Genomic DNA, 18,417 nt, shown 5'->3' on the forward strand with positions numbered 1-18,417 from the left:
TACATACATAAAGACAAAATTATGCTATAAAACCCACCAATGTTACCAGGAATTATTGCCCCAGGAGCACAGATACATTATATTTCTGCTCTTTCACTTCTTTGCAAGTTTTCAACAGATATACATCAAAGACAAAACAATTCTTATGAGTTAATTTTATCATATTTAGAAGTTTTGAATCGTGTTCATTTTAAAATAAACATAAAAATAGATGTTGAGAGAAAGAATGTGGGAGTTAAGAAAAGAAGAGAAAGCAAGAAAGATCAAACAAAACAAACATTGGCTTTAATTTCTCTGGAATTAAACCAGTGTTGACCAATCATACAAAGGACACAGTTCTGAAAGTTCCCATTTCTAGGCTTGACATTCCATTTGAATTTGGTGCAGGTACTAGCATGAAGGAATTTTCAAATAAATGATTTCACTTATTTAAATGTGGTCACCTGACAGAAGACTGGACCTTTACTATAGTAACCTATATTTTTTAAATGAAAGATAGTGTCAACTAAATGCATATTCTATTAAGATTAAGAAAATCAATCTTTCCTTATTGTTGAACCACGATCACATTTATTATAATGAAAACCTACTTATATAATGAAAATATACCTATTTCCACAAGTAAAATACACCCGTTTCTTCCAAATGGATATTTTGGTTATGATTCAACCAGTGGATTTTGGTTTTTCTCTAGAAAAATCTATGTAACATGAAGCTGACCCTAATTTTTCCATAGTTCTTTAATAAATCAAGAAAATGCTGTATATTAATACACTGAGTAAAACCTCTCTCTATGTAATTTTCAATCTTCTAGGAAGTCTAAAATATCATCCAGCGCCAACACGAATTATAAGCAGTTGTGGAAGTGAGCAGTAGAGCAAAAAAAGGCTACAACATCTATACTATTGTACTACTGAAATAGATTCTCTTTTTCTTTATATTTTTAGTTTACCAGTTTGCCTTCAGGGATTCCCAAAACATGATAGAAAAAATTACATTTATTGTTCACTTACTTCATTGCCTTCCAACTCAAAAAACTCAAACTTCACAGAAATTCTGTACTGGGTTGGTGCAACCACTTGCCACACACAGTTCTTATTAGGAGGGTACTCCTTGGGCCAGCCCGGGGTGGTTATGGTGCCATTAAGTTTGGTAAGAAGTCCGCCACAAGCCGCTAGAGGGAAAGAAAAGGAAAAGCTTTTCTCCTAGTCAAGTCAATCCCTTCTTAGCACCTTTCCACTGATAACCAAACATCTCAGCATTAAATTTCAACCATCTTCCGGATTTTTCAAAATCCAAAAAACTGCAGTTTCTGTTCCTTAATCTTTAGTACAACTCTTTCAATCATCTAATCTCATTTATAAACTGATATTTTGTAGTTTTGGAGCCAAGCAAAGAATGGCTATACTACAGCATTTTAGATCAAAGTTGAGTGAGCAATATAAAAAAAAACAGGTGTCAGTTTTATTTTTTTTTTTCCTGGCGAGGAAGATTGGCCCTGAGTGAACATCTGTTGACAATCTTCCTCTTGTTGCTGAGGAAGATTGGTCCTTAACTAACATCTGTGCCCGTCTTCCTCTATTTCGTATGTGGGACGCTGCCACAGCGTGGCCTGATGAGTGGTGCATAGGTCCACACCCAGGATCTGAACCTGCAAACCCCAGACCACCAAAGAAGAGTGCATGAACTCAACCACTACACCATTGGCCTGGCCCCAGTTTTCTTATCTTTTAAATGAGCATAATAATATCTACACCATATGGTGGTTGTGAGAATTAATGAAAACGTATAAGTAAAGCACAATATAATCTGATGTAGTAAGACCAAAATCAATTGTTTATTTTCTTAAACTTTTTTCCAAGACAAGCAACTCTTGGAAAGACTCACCTGAGCTAAAAGGAAGATAAACGATAGAAAATGGAACATATCTGTTATTCCAAAAACTCTATTTAACAACTGGTTTTCTTTCCCTTTTGGATGATCTATTTAAAAGAGGTACTATTTATATTACCTCTCTTCCTTATTAATAGTGAAATTAGCAAAATCTGGGTATCCAAAAGCAAGTTAAGTTAAAAGAATATATATTATACGTGGTTTGTAATTAATTCCTAGGGAGTCAAGAGTTACCTAAGGTTAACTGGTTTCTACTTTAATTGCCTTTGGGTATAAATGTGCATATGTATGCATATATGTATATGTGGTATGTATACATACATATACATACTACTATATTTATAAATATATTTTAAAAACCTACCTGTACTTTCACATTTACCAATTTTTGGCAAATTATTATAGTGTAAAATATTTATTTCTAGGAGCCACACAGAAATAATAGTCACGTTACTTTATTAACGTGGTATACAACGTCATCTGTTGCAAAAATACTGTATTTTCTTCATAAGTGTGTCCATTTTATTCCAGGTTAGGGAGCAGATTAGTAGTTTAATAGGCAGGATGGGGACTTTTGCCAAACAGAAGGATTTAAATGTTTAAGAAGAAACAGAGAGTTTCTCATTTTTTTTAATAGGTAAGCAGGGGTGTGGTATTTATTCATTAAGCAAATAATTTTGTCACCCTTGCCACTTACATGTCCTCTATTACAGATACAACAGAGAACAAGGTGCTTGTTTTTAGAGAACTTACATTTTTGTGAGAAACATCTAAAGTAAAGTAATAAATACATAAATATAAATAATGTTAAATTGCTACAAGTTCTATGAAGATGATTTTGGCAGACATTTTTGGAGGGGAATAAAGGAAGAAGAGACTGCAGGAAGGAAGGTCAGTCCATTTATTTTGTCTGTAATTTGAGTGCGGGGCCTGTAAGAGGATGCGGCAAGGGCAATGAAAAAGAGTCAGCTTTAAATTCTGAAGGAAGAGATCAGAGGACAGAGCAACAAAGCACTGAACATGAAATCTCATCTTGGAATGTACAGAGGAAACGTAGATAAACATGACAAAATAACGTTAATGAATCATTTATTAATAAAACACATATTTAGCTCCTGTTTTATGTCTGAGTGTGGTAGATGCTAGAGATACAAAGATGATTCAGATCCAGGACTCCTCACTTTAATAAGAGAGATGTGTCTATAATTTATATTAAGAAAAAGATGGGGCCAGCCCAGTGGCGTAGCAGTTAGGTTTGCACACTTGGCTTCGGCAGCCTGGGGTTCACTGGCTTGGATCCTGGGTGCGAACCTACTCACCGTTCATCAAGCCATGCTGAGGCAGCGTTCCACATAGAAGAGCTACAACTCTACAACTATGATATACAACTATGTACTGGGGCCTTGGGGAGAAAAAAGAAAAAGAGGAAGATTGGCAACCGATGTTAGCACAGGGCCAATCTTCCTCAAAAAAAAAGAAAAAGATAAAAACAAATGATGGATGAATGGATACATGGATGGATGGATGGATGGATAAAAATCTAGGTCTAGGTAGAAATAAGAATAGAAATACATATAGAGAGATGAGATAGACATATAGAGATATATAGATAGACTAATATAGATAGATAGAGATAGAGATACAGATACAACAAGATGGCCTGGTAACCAAAGGAAGAAATGACTGATTCTATAACAAGAACCCAGGCATTGTTTCACATTAGCTGTGACTATGAATTGAGTCTTAATAGTTGAGGAAAGAGGTTATTACAGAGGAAAGGAAAGGAAAGAGGGAGGCAGAAAGGGAGAGAGAAAGGGAATGAGACTATATGAAAGAAAGAAAAGAAAGGGGCAGAAGGTTTCCAGCAAGGAAGGCCACAGGCACATCCGGTGATACCTTCACAGCTCCTTTTGTCAGGTCCCAGCTCATAGCCAGGCTCACAGGCGCACTGATAACTGCCCAGTGTATTCAGGCATCGCTGCTCACAGCCTCCGCGGTCAGGCTTGGCACACTCGTCCTCCTCTATAAAGATGGCGAGAGTTAGAGAACAACTACAGTATTTTGTTATTATATACTAAGGTGTAAAATTTTTTGAAAATATAATTCTTAATGGCTCTGAATGAAACTGAGACAACTGATTTCCTCAACAAAGGAGCAGGAACAATTTGCAAGCCCTTGATGGATGATATACAAGAATTCACGTCACTGCAATTTTTATATAGACATGATGATATATAATAATTCCATATTTTTGTAAACATATGTACTATTTTAGTTATATATGGAAACCTGAAAAATATACATATGAAAAATATATATTATTTAAAAAAACATATATGACAAGATACTCCATAATCTCACTTTTCAAGAATAACCTATTGCAAGTTTGGAAAATAGCAAGTAATATTCTCTGGAGAAATTATGCATGGGCAAAAGACTAAGCACTTTTATAAGCAAATATATAAACATCACATGAGAGGATCTTGATAGCATGTTTTTTCCACTATAAAATAGAACACACAGAGAAGACGAAAGCACGTAAGTGTACATTTTAATGAATACTTTGAATAAATACAGTAAAAGTGCCAGGGTTCTCTCCTTTCAATTCATAAGGTAAATATCTAAGTAACTCCCAGGGAAAATCCATCACACTGTTGTTCTTTAAATAATGAAAATATTTAGATATTAATCACACTAAATTTTGACATACACAACTGAATCAATCATTTATTCTACAAAAATCAGTGTATAGAAAATTTTGTATTCTCTTCCGACAAAAGAATTTTATTCTACAATGACACGCTTAACATAAGTGCCTATGAATTTTCTAAAAGAAAATTTGATGTTATGATTTGCACTAAAATAGCTTCCTTTTTACCTCAGTAATACATACCAAATATGGGACACGAAAACAAACTAAAATTTGGTAATGCAATTCAAAATTAAAGCTGATCAGTAATAATTCTTTATCAAAAAGACATTTTAGGTATTAGAATATTCTGCAAAGGAGGTCATAAATTATTTCCAGTGTGGTGGAACACTATTCTCTAAGGGATGGTTTAGAAATGCTGCCACCTGGAAATAAACTGAAGAACTACATGTCAGGAAACCCCCATCTGATTATGAATCCTATGTTGATTATATTGCCAATATTTTCTCCCTGTCAGTATATCCTTTTCTGAATTTTGCTATTTTTACTATTTCATAAAAATCACGGTATAATATCCTAATGGAGTTCCTACTCGTGCTGCAAAGTTTCAAATTCCAGTATTTTACCAATAACCTTTTCCATCAAAAACCATAAAAATATCCTTATGAACGGTGCATACTTCAACCTTCAGTGTAACTTTACTCTAGTTCTCCCCAACCCAAAGCTAAATACCACATTTATCCTTGACAAAGAAAATTACACACTTTAAATTATTTCAAACTACCTTTAAAAAAATTGGCAGCAAACCCTGCCTTGTTCACAGTTCCATCAGAAACAAACTTCATCCACAAGGTATTGGAGGTAGATTTGATATCTTCAGGTTTATCATAACCACAGAAACGCCCTATCAAAGGACTATTTTCACTGGTTCCATCTCGAACTTCTAGGTAGTCATAGGCACAGTTGTCATGTCTTTCAATCTGCAGTATTAAAAATATGTGAATATAACTCATTAATAGATAAAACAATTTCTATAGAAAAAGTATTATGTATTTCTCAGGGCCATAGTACTGATACGGTCATATAATAAATTTCTTATACCAAATGAGAGCATTTCTCAAGAATGTGCATGGTAATATCGACACTGTACATGAATAAAGGACATATTCTGGCAGACAGAAAGACATAAAAAAAATCTATGGAACAGTCCATCCACATGCATCAGGATCAATAGAAGTTAACTGCCTTTTAAAAGAAAATAAAAAATAGTAATTCTTTGGAAAATAAAGCTAAAAAAAAATCCAGACTTAAAATTATCATTAAAAATCTGGGCCATATATGATATAAGCAATGTATAATTTGTTCTGAAATATAATTATAAAAAGTGTGCATAGTTCACCAAAAAACCCATTATTTTATTCATAGAGAAGCTGGATTCAAATTCTATCAACAAATATTGCACTGTTTTAGCTTATAAATCTGCTTTTGAAGGAAAATCTGATAATATGGGATTGCAGTTCTTCCCAATCTATGAAATTCTTTGCCCATAGTCAGCATAGCTGTGTGTAGAAGGACTACCATATTGTAGAATCAGCACTGGCTTTTTACCTCAACACCTTCTCTCACCCTGTATAACCTGGAGGAACTCAATCTCTTTCCTTAAACAACTGAATGCAAACGTTAGCTCAGACTATTAGCCTATAAAACTTTATGAAGAATTGCACGTTCATGGACCTAGGTTTTGACCCTGAACTCCAAAACACAACAAACCAAAATTTACAAATTGTTTTAAAAATTATAAAACAATTTCTAAATAAAATTCTTGCTTTTTATTTTTTCATAGAAAATGGGCACTAGCCCAGAAGTCTTAATAGAGTCAACTATTTACTAGATATTTGAGGCTAGAAAGCACAGACATCTAGAATTAATAAACCATGAAAAGTATCACATCTCATCAACTATCATTCAACACATAATTTACTAACTTACAGAATTCTCCTTTACAAAACAAACGTCAGGGAACATGGTCATTCCATGAAGCTACAACCCGAATGCACAAAACTGCTGATGTAGTTGGTTAAAGAATGTATTTCCCAATTTGTTGATACATTAACAGTGACAGTCTTCAAATTAGGTAGCATAGGGACAAACAGAAAAAATAGATTTTTGAGGGGTAGATTGGTGGCATAGTGGTTGAGTTTATGTGCTCCACTTTGGTGGCCCAGGGTTTGCAGGTTCAGATCCCGGGCACAGACCTACACACCACTCAACAAGCCATGCTGTGGCAGCGTCCCACATACAAAAGAAATAGAGGAAGATGGGCACAGATGTTAGCTCAGGGCTAATCTTCCTCAGCAAAAAGAGGAAGATCGGCAACAGATGTTAGCTTAGGGCCAATCTTCCTCACAAGAAAAAAAAAAAGAAAGAAAATAAGATTTCGAAAGACATATTTGGTTAGTACATTTGCTGCTTCCCTTTCCTAATTGCAAGATTCATCATTCCTTCAATAAATATTCAGAGCCTTTTCTATGCTGGGCACTCTTCTCACTGCTCAGTATGCATCATCCAGCAAAATAGCTAAGAGTCTCACCCTCCTGGAGCTTACATGCTACTGATGGGTAGAAAGCAAAGGACACCACAAACAGGATAAATAATTAAGTCATAAAATATTAGAAAGTAATAAATTCTATGGAAAAATATAAAGTGAAACTAGATAGAAAGTATAAGAAGCAAGGGTAGGGGGAGTGAAGGTTGTGATTTTAAATTATACGGTCAATAGGTGATCATTGAGTTTGATTCACAAATCCAGATTTTTTCCTAAAAATGTATTCTCTTTGTGTGTGGAATCATGGGAAAATATCTAATATGAAGAATATCTCATTTTGAAAGCACATTTTTAAGACTAGCTTTTTAAATCGAGAGGGTGAGGAAAAGCTAGCAGTGGAACTGGTAACTTAGTCACCAGGGACAACAAGCTCAATCTGACCAGCTATATAAATGCCCTCCTCTTTCCGTCTTTAATATACTCCCTTCGAAATCAGAGTTCGCTATAAATATGTGAACATTTTCAGATGGCTAAAGGCTGTTCTTCAGTCAAGGGACACATAAAACGATATCTAAAACTCTCAAGGTGTACAGCTTGACAAAAGAATAAACAACGCTGAACTAGTGACAAAACTGTAGGGAAAATAACCAAAGGTGTCAGCAAGTCATCCTGTGCTCACCTGCTTAGAGCAGCACAGAACGACCTGCCCCTGACTCATGGATCATACTGGAGGAGGGAGAAAAAGAATGAGCTAGAAGAGGAAAGGAAATGAGAACACACAATGAAGAAGGAAGCTCCTCGTAGCGGAAGGTAGATTAACAGAAATAAAATTACATTGCATCATCTTAGAAGCAATGGTAGAATAAAAATTCAGGTCAATTAAAAAGGGGTTTTAAATGACTATTTTGAAGAGATTACTGATTTTCAAAATTACAAAGCTAAAAAGAAAGAAAATAAGATAGTGTTAAATTGAAACAAGAAAATTTATATTTCTTTGGTAACTAAAAAAAAACTAGAATAATGGATATTTCCCCGTAAATAAAACTCACTCTGTTCTTTTAACAGATACACAATAGATCATTTAAAATTTTAATTTATACTATATTCACTGGTCGCTTAGTAAAAATCAGAGGTTTAAATATTTTGTGATACACAAAAGTAAATATTTCATGAGGAAAATGCATAAAAATGACCAACTGTGGGATTAATTCCATCAGTTCCTATTTATGAATTACACATTACTTACATATTGTGTATTATGCACCTGGTATTAGGGGCAACACAATAGAAATATACACTGTATTTTCACATAGAAAATGCCACAGTTGTTGAATTGCTTAGATAATAGAATGTGCCTGGTATATATGAATTGATGATATTCAGAAATGCATTATCCCTTCACAACAACAATTCTGGATATCTTATCAATGACCTCAATGATCTTTGTTTACATGTTCTTCCAGTTTAATTGCATTAATCCTAACTGCAATGCCAGCACAAGGAGTCTGCTGTATTGGTGTGAATTATAACTACACATCTTCAACAACGTCTACATAGGAGTAACGATGGTGAGCACAAAGGAAAGTTTGAGTTATTTTATTTATGTGATTTGTGTAACATTTTCTCCAGCTATATCAATTAATCATACATCACTTAATATATAGATTGGATAGAAATAAATATGGTTGAAGCTAAAAAGTGGATCAAGTCTACCGATGTTGTGCCTGTAACCTTAAGCTCCATGAGGAAAAGAACACCCAAGTCAAGGAATTATAAAAACAAAAAAAGAAAAAGGAGTTTTTTCTTGAGTTAAATCATGAACACAGTTCATAGAGCTGGGACCTGAAGGCAGTGTCATGCACAATTACACGTATGTATAATAAATATGTTTTGATAATGATGCTGATTTATTACAGCCTTGAAGGTAATCATCAGAGCACAAACCATATACGAATGTGGCAAATTTATCATAATGTAAACAAAACTAATATGTACATAGAGAATATAATGAAAGAGATAGTAAGCTCTGAATATTTTTTAGAAAACTAATATTTAAATGATATTGGAAGTACATCCAAATACTCAAAGGACGAGCAAGCATAAAGATTAGCCAGAAGAGATTAATATTACATTTCATTACTCAGTGGGGCTTAGGCTTTTACTGGTAAGGTAGAGAGGAAGCATGGAAAAGCTAAGTGGTTTCTACTTAGCACGAACTAAAATCAATGAAATGCAACCTAAAGTGGTCAGCCTCTCATTCCAAAACTACCAACAAGTATAGACCTCATGGTCAGTGCAGGTAGATGAGCTCTCACACTGAAAAAAAGCCATCCCCAGAGGAAGGAACCAGGCTTAGGACCCATTCACACACCTTGCCTTCATTTTATAACCAAATTTCCAAGTAAACATAACATTGTAAAAACATCTACTGCAGTTCCTAGTTATTTGCAAAAAACTCTGAAAACTCCAAAATTTCTAGATAATAGTTTCAATAAAAACTCTCCCATACCCTCTGAAAAATTAAAAACAGAATTACCGTATGATCCAACAATCTCACTTCTAGGTATAGATCCAAAAAATTGAAAGCAGGCTCTCAAAGAGATATTTGTACATCCATGTTCATAGCAGTATTTTTCACAATAGCCAAAATGTGGATGCAATCCAAATGTCCATCAACAGATGAATGGATAAACAAAACGTGGTACATACATCCAATGGAATATTATTTAGCCTTAAAGAAGGAAATAAATCCTTTCATGTGCTACAACATGAATGAACCTTGAGGACATTACACTAAGTGAAATCAGCCTGACACAAAAAAGACAAATACGGATGATTCCACTTACATGAGGTACCTAGAGTAGTCAAAGTCATAGAGCCAGAAAGAAGAAGGGTTAGGGGACAAAAGGAAGTTATTGTTTATTAGGGATAGAGTTTCAATTTTGCAAGATGAAAGCAGTTCTAGAGATTAGTTATACAACAATGTGAATGTACTTTACATACTGAACTGCACATTTATAAATGGTTAAGATGGGGGGCCGGCCCGGTGGTGTAGTGGTTAAGTTTGCGCGCTCTGCTTCGGCAGCCCGGCGTTTGCAGGTTTGGATCCAAGGCGCGCATAGATGCAATGCATGTCAAGCCATGCTGTGGCAGTATCCCATATAAAGTAGAGGAAGATGGGCACAGATGGTAGCCCAGGAACAATCTTCCTCAGGAAAAAAAAAAAAAAGGAGGATTGGCAATGGATGTTAGGTCAGGGCTAATCTTCCTCACCAAAAAAAAGACAAAATTGGTTAAGATGGTAAATGTTATGTTATGTCTGTTTTACCATAACAATAAAAAAACCTCTCCCATGACTCAGAATGTAGTTTCAAAATATAATTAATGCAATCAACTACATAAATGATTAAACTTTTGTAGATTATATAATTTAAAATCATATACAATACGATCAATGCTGAAGTCATTAATTTTTGCTTTGGGGGAAAATGCTAAAGAAAAGTATGACTAACAAAACGATGTAAATTAGCATTTATCATTAAAAATAAATTAATTTTAATAATGGGAAAATCCAATAAAGTCTGAGAAATAATGCTATCAACAAAAGAAATTTTGAATAAAAAGGAGAAAAGCTTAATACACAGATCATTGAAATTTACTAGTAGCATTTTTAATATCTTAATATTTAACATTATTTTACTATTACTATTTAATTAATATTACTACATAGATAATTACAGTTCAAAAAAGGAGGAGAAAAACAAACATACTTGACCATGTGAAAATCGAAATCTTGAGTCTGGGTTAGGTCTATTTTTATGTGACTCAGGTTTTTAAATTCTGCCACTTGATTTTTTTTCCTCCATGACACAATTATTTTTAACTCATTCATATATTTAATAAATATTTATTGAAAACTACTATAGTCAGATAATATATACTTTGTGTAAATAATGGTGAATAAAATATACGTGTCCGTGACTGATAGACATATGTTGATTAAACAGTACAAATATACAGATGAAGACAGGTATGAAAGGAATGAACTGAATGCTATGAGAGAATATTGATGCCTCTCTTTGCTACCTGGGCACGAGAGCACACAAGCCATGGAATTGGTTTCAGTCGCTGGGCTACCAACCATGAATTGCGTGACCTTGGGCAAATTTATTAAAACTAACAAGTGCTAATCTTTCAGAGCAGAATTATAGCCTAGACCATAATTCTGAAGAGCTACTTAATTATCTATTATAGTCATTAACCTACATATATTCTTAGCCAAATATCCAAAAATTGTACATGGCAAGCATAAAAATGTTAATTAAGATCTCCTTGTCTTGGCTTCTTAGTTCATTCACAAAGTCTAGTCTACTTAACTTAAACTAATACAAAATATTTAAAGTAATTAAAGGATTACTTTTATTCTGGCAATCCACAAAGTACCAAGATAAAAACTTTTGTTCATAGTTTAGAATGTTGCAGCTTGCAGTAACGATGAGTGAGACTATTAAACATCTATAAGGGAAATCAGAGTGTGTAGTAATGTTCACAAGTGCCTCAAACTTAATCCCACTTAAATTAATGTATGTGGGGATTTCAATGTAAATATAAGTAAGCTCTGGGTTTATTTCACTTTTTTCTGCTTTATTGGCATTTCTTTGAAGTTGTTAACTATAAACATTTCCAGTCTCCCAAACTGTTTGTCTTCTGTATTTCTGTATCCTGAAACCGCTAAGGTGAAATAGTAGTATTGTCTTCTTTACAAATAATACTGCTGCTGAGAAGACGAGCTCTCCAAAATGATTCCAGACATGATCTACACACATGTACAAAGTCACTTCAGTACTGGTCTTAGGAAACAATGCACCAGTTACTGCTAGAGAAGAAACCGCTTCCCAAATGGTATGATTCCAGAAGTATTAGGACTCTATTACCCTGCAAATAGTGTCCTTTCCTGCTCAAGGATACTTGAAGTTGATTAACAAAGGCACTTGTTCAGATTTTCCTTCTGTATGTATATTAAAATCTAAGTAGCATCAGGAGAGGTAAAGTCATGACATAAATTCACAGAAAGGTAAAAGTAGTGGACAGCTAGTAAGTTTTTTATACTAGTAGATTTTTTTTAAACATTTTTCTTTCACTTGTTTTTTTGAGGAAGATTGCCCCTGAGCTAACATCTATTCCCGATATTCCTCTTTTTCTTTTTTCTCCCCAAAGCCCCAGTACATAGTTGCATATCCTAGTTGTAGGTCCTTCTAGTCCTATGTGGGACGCCACCTCAGCATGGCTTGATGAGCAGTGAGTAGGTCCATGCCCAGGATCCGAACCAGTGAACCCTGGGCCATCAAAGCAGAAGGCACAAACTTAACTGCTTCGCCACTGGGCTGGCCCTATACTAGTAAATTCTGATAGAATGAAGAACAAGTTTATCTTAAGGACCCTTTTGTCTGAAACGGGAGAGAGTAATATAGAAAATAAAAAAGTTACAAAAATAGAAGCAGTTTTTGAAAAAAGGCAAAGACTGATATCAGTGAATAAAAACTGTTTTGTCAGACAAAACCACAAAACATTGAGAATTGCTGAGGACTTTCTTTTTTAATGATACATTTTCAATATAAAATGTATAAACTGTATATTTAAAATATATTATGTAAACAAAAAAATTTATATAAGCAGATAACCGAGTAAATGAAACAAACCACCTAATGACCACTAGAACAAATTAAAAAATATATACAGTTGATTCTTGGTATTCGCAGTAGTTAAGTTCTATAAAGTCACTGAAAACACCGAATTAATGAATACTGATTCATTGCTCCTGAGGAAATACAGAATTAGGTTCCTGTGAGCTTCTGGTCACAAAATTTTTGTCAACCAATCAATACATAACCTTGTTTTATGTGTGTTTCCATTTAAAGACACCATAATATATGTTGTCAATTCATTAACGTTGAACTCACGGCCAACAGCACAATAAACTATGCCTGAACAGTGTTTATCTAACACATATTTTCTCCTTAAGGCACATCACAGCTAGGAATGTGCACGTCAGATGACTCAAATATATTGCTGCTCTGTACATGTCCATGAAAGACCTAGAAAGCAGCACAAGTATTGATTTGCCAGTTGCAAATAAATTTTTGTTAGACAATAGAGTCTGCAAATAATGAACTACTGTACCTGGGTTTTAATGTTGGTTTAGTGCTCACCTGTGTGATACTAGGTTAATGGTATAAGTTCAGTTCTCTTATCTAGAAGATTTACATGGTATGTTAGGATACCTCTAAATTGCTTGTCATTCCTGAATTTCTTAGAACCCAGGATCCCTAGTCTGAATTCAGCCATACCACATATGAGATCCTCCATAATCTAAACCTTTCTTTCCTACCCAGGCTTGTTTCCCTTTGCATGGAAACTTACATACTTTTGATAAAGAAAGGATACATTAATTTCCATCCACCAATTATCATGCACTCACATACTCACATATAATCCATCTATCCATTCATCCCTCCCATGATCAAATATTAATCATGCATCTAGTGGTGCTGGAGATATAGTAATCAATAAACAGATTAGATCTCTACCCTTTAGTGATCGTGTTTTAGCGAGAGAGACAGAGATTAACCATGTAAACAAAGAGATCCATAACAAAAATTCCATTAGTCATAAATGAAGTGAACTAAAATAAAACAGAATAATGGCTTATAGACAATTGTAAGTAAGAAAATATTTTAAATAGAGTTACCAGGCAAGGACTTTTTAAGGGTGGAATGATTAAGCAGACATTCGAATGAAGTAAGAGAGGAACAAAAGCAAAGATCTAGAGGTAGAGAAACATCAATGGACAATGCTGTGATGTGGGTGTAAACTTGGCATTTTTGAGGAAGAGAAAGAAGACCAGAGGGGTTTGCACAGAGAGTGAGAAGGAGCTTGGGATCAAATTACGGGTTGCCTTGGTCCATGATAATTGAATCTGGGTTTCATTTTAAGTGTGATGGGAAACCCCTGAAAGAATTTAAGCAGAGTATGTTTCTGATCTAACTTACACTGTGAAAGCATCATTCTGGCTCTTTGGTGGAGATCAGGATATGCTGGGCAAGAGTAGAGACTGGAGACTCTCACCAAGTTCCAAGAGAAGGGGCAGTGGTGGGAGCAGAGTAGTGGCCAGAAAGTAGGTACAAAGTGGTCATGTATGGGGTATATTTTGAAGACAAAGCAAGTGGAATATTCTGATGGATTGGCCTTGGGATTTAAGAGAAAAAGTGGAAGAAGGAATATTCCTTGAGTCAATAGTGACATACTGAAATAGCAAATGCTGAAATAGGGAAGACTGAAAAAGAGCAGGTTAGTTTGGTTTTAGTCATTTAAAGATGAGAGGCCTATTAGACGTTCAAATATGTCCAGGATATAAATGAAGGAGGAAGAAACATAAAGAAATAAAGCAAAATGAAGAAAGGACAAGAAACTAGACATAAATAAAATATAGTCAACCAAACTATGACATGACTTTGCCCCAATCCCAAAGCTTAGTAATAATTTATCAATCACTCAACCAACAAGCGTTTATTGACTACTCTGTATCAGGCAAGGTTCTAAATGCCTGTGACGTAAATCTTTCCTATTTGTCCTTACACTAACCTATTTTCTGAAGTATATCACTGTTACTATATGCATACATCAAAAAAACCCTGCAAACCAACTAAGCCAACAATTTCTGCATCTCAGCAATTGCATCTCGGTTTTTAGATGTGTAGAATGAATGCATTCTCTGATATCACTTCTGTAATAGGAGAATTCCATAAAACAATAAATTACATATTGAAAGAGTTCATTTCTGAATTTTTGCAATATCACAAAATATAAGTAATGTGGTCATCAGGTAGATAATTTTTCAAGGAACCAGTTGTTTTGTTCTAAATAGGAGGTGAATCCCACTCAATTTTAGTTTATTGTTACAATAAGTTGTCTTTTTGAATAATGTTTGCAACCTTATTGATACATTAAAATAAAATTCAAGTGTGAACCAAATCTCAAAACCAAGTTTTTCAAGATGGCAAAATGGTTAGGAGCGTAAACATCACGATCAAAGCAGAAAAGATCCTTTTTTCATGATAAAAAGAAATATGTCTTGGAAATTAAATGGTACATGCAAAGGGGTAGAGATAAGTACCAAAAAAATATATTACACAGCTTGCAGGTGAGGGCATGAGATTCTCTGGCCTTATGAGTAATGCCTGGATTCTCCTGGTGCTCCTGCTGTGGGGACAGGAACACCACCACGGTCACTGCACTTAGTGGTAAGAACACCTGGCAGTGGATGGGGTTGTCTACTGCCTTCTGATTGCTTCGGCAGTGAATCAAACTTCTAATCAGGGAAGAAATAATCTCCGATTGTGGCATCTGAATCTCCAACACCTGCCTGGACCTACCACCACCATCTCATCCTTCCTTCCTACTTAACCTTGGGCTCTCAACTAGACTAGTTCTTTGATTTAAACCTACTCTGGAGTTCTTGACAAATTCCTGCATCTCTTGGCTTCGAATCCCTAACTCAGTTCCTCCAACCCCACAAAAATGACTCATTAGCCAGCTTGGTAGTTTTGGGCTCTAACTTTGCTTCAGAATTCTGACTGGGCTTTGGTTCATTCCGCCCTCCTCTAATAACGCAACGTTGGTGCCAATCTCCTCCCTGACAAATATTTTTGACAAAGTCAGCAGCTTCTAAGAACACTTAAATCCCTATGTCTGATATAAACAATTTTCTGTGTAATGGTAAAAAGGAGAAAAATGGATTTTCCCCCTAACAACAACAACAAAAAGATGGTCTACCTTTTAACCTCTTAGTTTAGAAGAGAAATAAAAGTTCTATTATTTAATGGACACTTCAAGGAGTTTTGTGAAACAAGCCGGTGCATTTGTCAAAAGAAACTATTGTCAGTACTTCAAACATTCTAATTCAAATAGTGCAGATAATGTAAACTCACTTTAATCTTCTTGAAAATGTCTGCAACAAGAGGCAAGAAGAAAAAATCTCTTTTGCTCTTGATGTTACATTTTATAGGCAATCCTGTGCTTCTTCGCTGATTAAAAAGCTGATTCTCTGGTTCTTTGCTTATTTAATGAGGTTCCTCTTAAATGTCACTGTCATTTATGGAGGATGTGCTCCACAAAGGTTGCCTAAAAGATTTTACCTCAAAGGCCTGAAAGGTCAACCCGACATAGTAGTCTTCCGACACTGTTATTTTCCACACGCACTCTTTCATTGGTCTGTAGTCATCGGGATAATTAGGAGACTGAATCTGTCCTTCATTTTTACGTATCTCACCTCCACAGATCGCTGAAGAAAGCAAAAATAAACAAATAATTAAACCTAGACATGCCATTTCATGTTCATTTTCTTCTAAGATAACACTTCAGTTCAGCGCCTGTAGCTGAGAACATAAAGACCAGGTTATAAAAATCAAAGCTGGCTGGTCGCACTGCTGTAAATGTTTAGATGGTGAAAAAGCCTCGTCACTTAACTATAAATATTAGATAATAGTTAGCAGCACAGGAATATATAATTTTTTTTATCACTGCTAATTCACATCTTTATTTTTGAAAAAAGCATTTTTTTTTAACTTTTAAAAACCTTTCAAGATTTTTGTAAATTTGTTCTATGTGAGTTTGTTCTGTGATTTCCTGAACCGCTTCTTTTGGTCTTTTGACCTCAGGTGAAATAGCTGAGCAGTGGAGAAGCTTCACAGAACTCTCTGGGCCTCTGGCAGTGGGCGAGCGTCATGTGTTCAACATCTGTGGCTCCATCCAAAGAATCCTCTTCACTGCTTTACAGTTAATCTCTAAAACAAAATGCTTCTGTTTACTTAAAAGTTTAAGGGAAGCAGAAATCTTCCGTCTTTGGAATTACCTACACTCCTGTGCTAGCAGAGGCAGGAGTAAGAAGGGTCCCTTCCACCCACAGCCTGGCAAGAAGGGAGCTGTTTTTAAAGGCAGGAAGCACAATGCCAGTTCATTGTTTTAGAGAAGTATAGAACAAAGCGTCTAGTAAATTCTTCCTTGAATGCTGACTCTCTCGTTTAGACAAAGCATGCTCCAGAAATGTGCACAATTACTTTCTGTGCAGTTTCCTAGAACAGAGCATTTCAGCAGTACAGGCATCAAATAGACACAAATTCAGTACAAAGGAAAATGATAATTTCTTCATAATATTGTAATATTATCATAAAAAAATTTGACATTTGAGAACTCTTGTGCCATTTTTTTTTTGTTTCCACACATCCCTGAGTACATTTATATGTTACTACATCACTGGTATCACAAAACAGGTTGTTCTTGCAATTTAAATTTATCAAGTATTGTTATTAAAATCATCCTTGTGCATGTTCTAATACAGGTTTAGAAAACTTCATAATTAAAATAGAGTTACGATATCATTCTACTGAAATTGAGAGAAAGGACATTTCTGTTAAGAGATCTAAGAGGAAGTAATCTTTAAAATTCAACATAACTTGCCTACATAGAGAGCTGCAAAGCCTTTTCCCACCCAATTACTGCTGCTGCGAAACTCAATCCACATTCTGCTGTCTGTAGAGGTGAGAACTTCAGGCACTTTGTCCCCACAGAATCTACCTAAAAGAAATAAAAGAATAGAGAGAGACTCCTAAATATGACTCTATATTCTAATTATTTTCCACACTAGCTAGAAATTATATATATATATATAATCTGACTTGGATCCTATCTCCTTCTCTAGTAACTAGAGCCATAACTATGCCTTCATATTTACTTAATAAAGGTGAATAGATAAAACAGTCTCTTCATATATATAAAATATTGGAACATATCACCTTCAAATTAACCAACTGATATATCTTTATCCATAGAATTAAGAAATGGCTAGCTCAAAAGACATATTTGTATAAGGGCTCATGATACATCAACATGGGGAATATTATTCTATGGAGAACAGAAACAAGTACAAGTGATCCTAAGAAACTGGCTCAAATTGTCATTCTGGTCATTACGAGGGAAGTAACTTCGTTAAGGATATGTCTCTCAGCTCAAAGGGGAGCTCCTGTCAAGTCAGATTCACTGACAACCTGTCAGGGAAACCCATAGGCTACTCCAAGGATCTTATGTGATTGCATACATTTCATCCCATCTAAAAGCTATAATCTGTAGTGTCGTAGGCAGAATGAGAAACAGTATCAGAAGACTTGAGTATGAGTTCTGATTTTTTTTCTAATCGTATATCCACAGGCAAGTATAACAGCAAATGAATATAACAATGCCTATATTCCTTCCTTTCTTCCCTCAACCTTCCACA

General features: G+C 35.0%; 1 protein-coding gene across 1 annotated transcript in view; it reads right to left on the reverse strand.

Moving 5' to 3' along the window:
- Positions 1-18,417, reverse strand: part of TLL1 (tolloid like 1) — a 196,513-nt gene that overhangs the window by 38,772 nt on the left and 139,324 nt on the right. The window contains exons 11-15 of the mRNA XM_004433468.3: positions 17,604-17,720; positions 16,283-16,428; positions 5,328-5,523; positions 3,790-3,915; positions 1,014-1,174 (exon numbers count right to left, since the gene is read on the reverse strand). Of these exons, the coding sequence (XP_004433525.1) occupies positions 1,014-1,174; positions 3,790-3,915; positions 5,328-5,523; positions 16,283-16,428; positions 17,604-17,720 (746 nt within the window). The remainder of the gene's footprint in view (positions 1-1,013; positions 1,175-3,789; positions 3,916-5,327; positions 5,524-16,282; positions 16,429-17,603; positions 17,721-18,417) is intronic.

This window comes from Ceratotherium simum, chromosome 12 (assembly GCF_057802395.1).
Source record: "Ceratotherium simum simum isolate JZ-2026a chromosome 12, ASM5780239v1, whole genome shotgun sequence".
In the NCBI taxonomy this organism is placed as follows: Eukaryota; Metazoa; Chordata; class Mammalia; order Perissodactyla; family Rhinocerotidae; genus Ceratotherium; species Ceratotherium simum.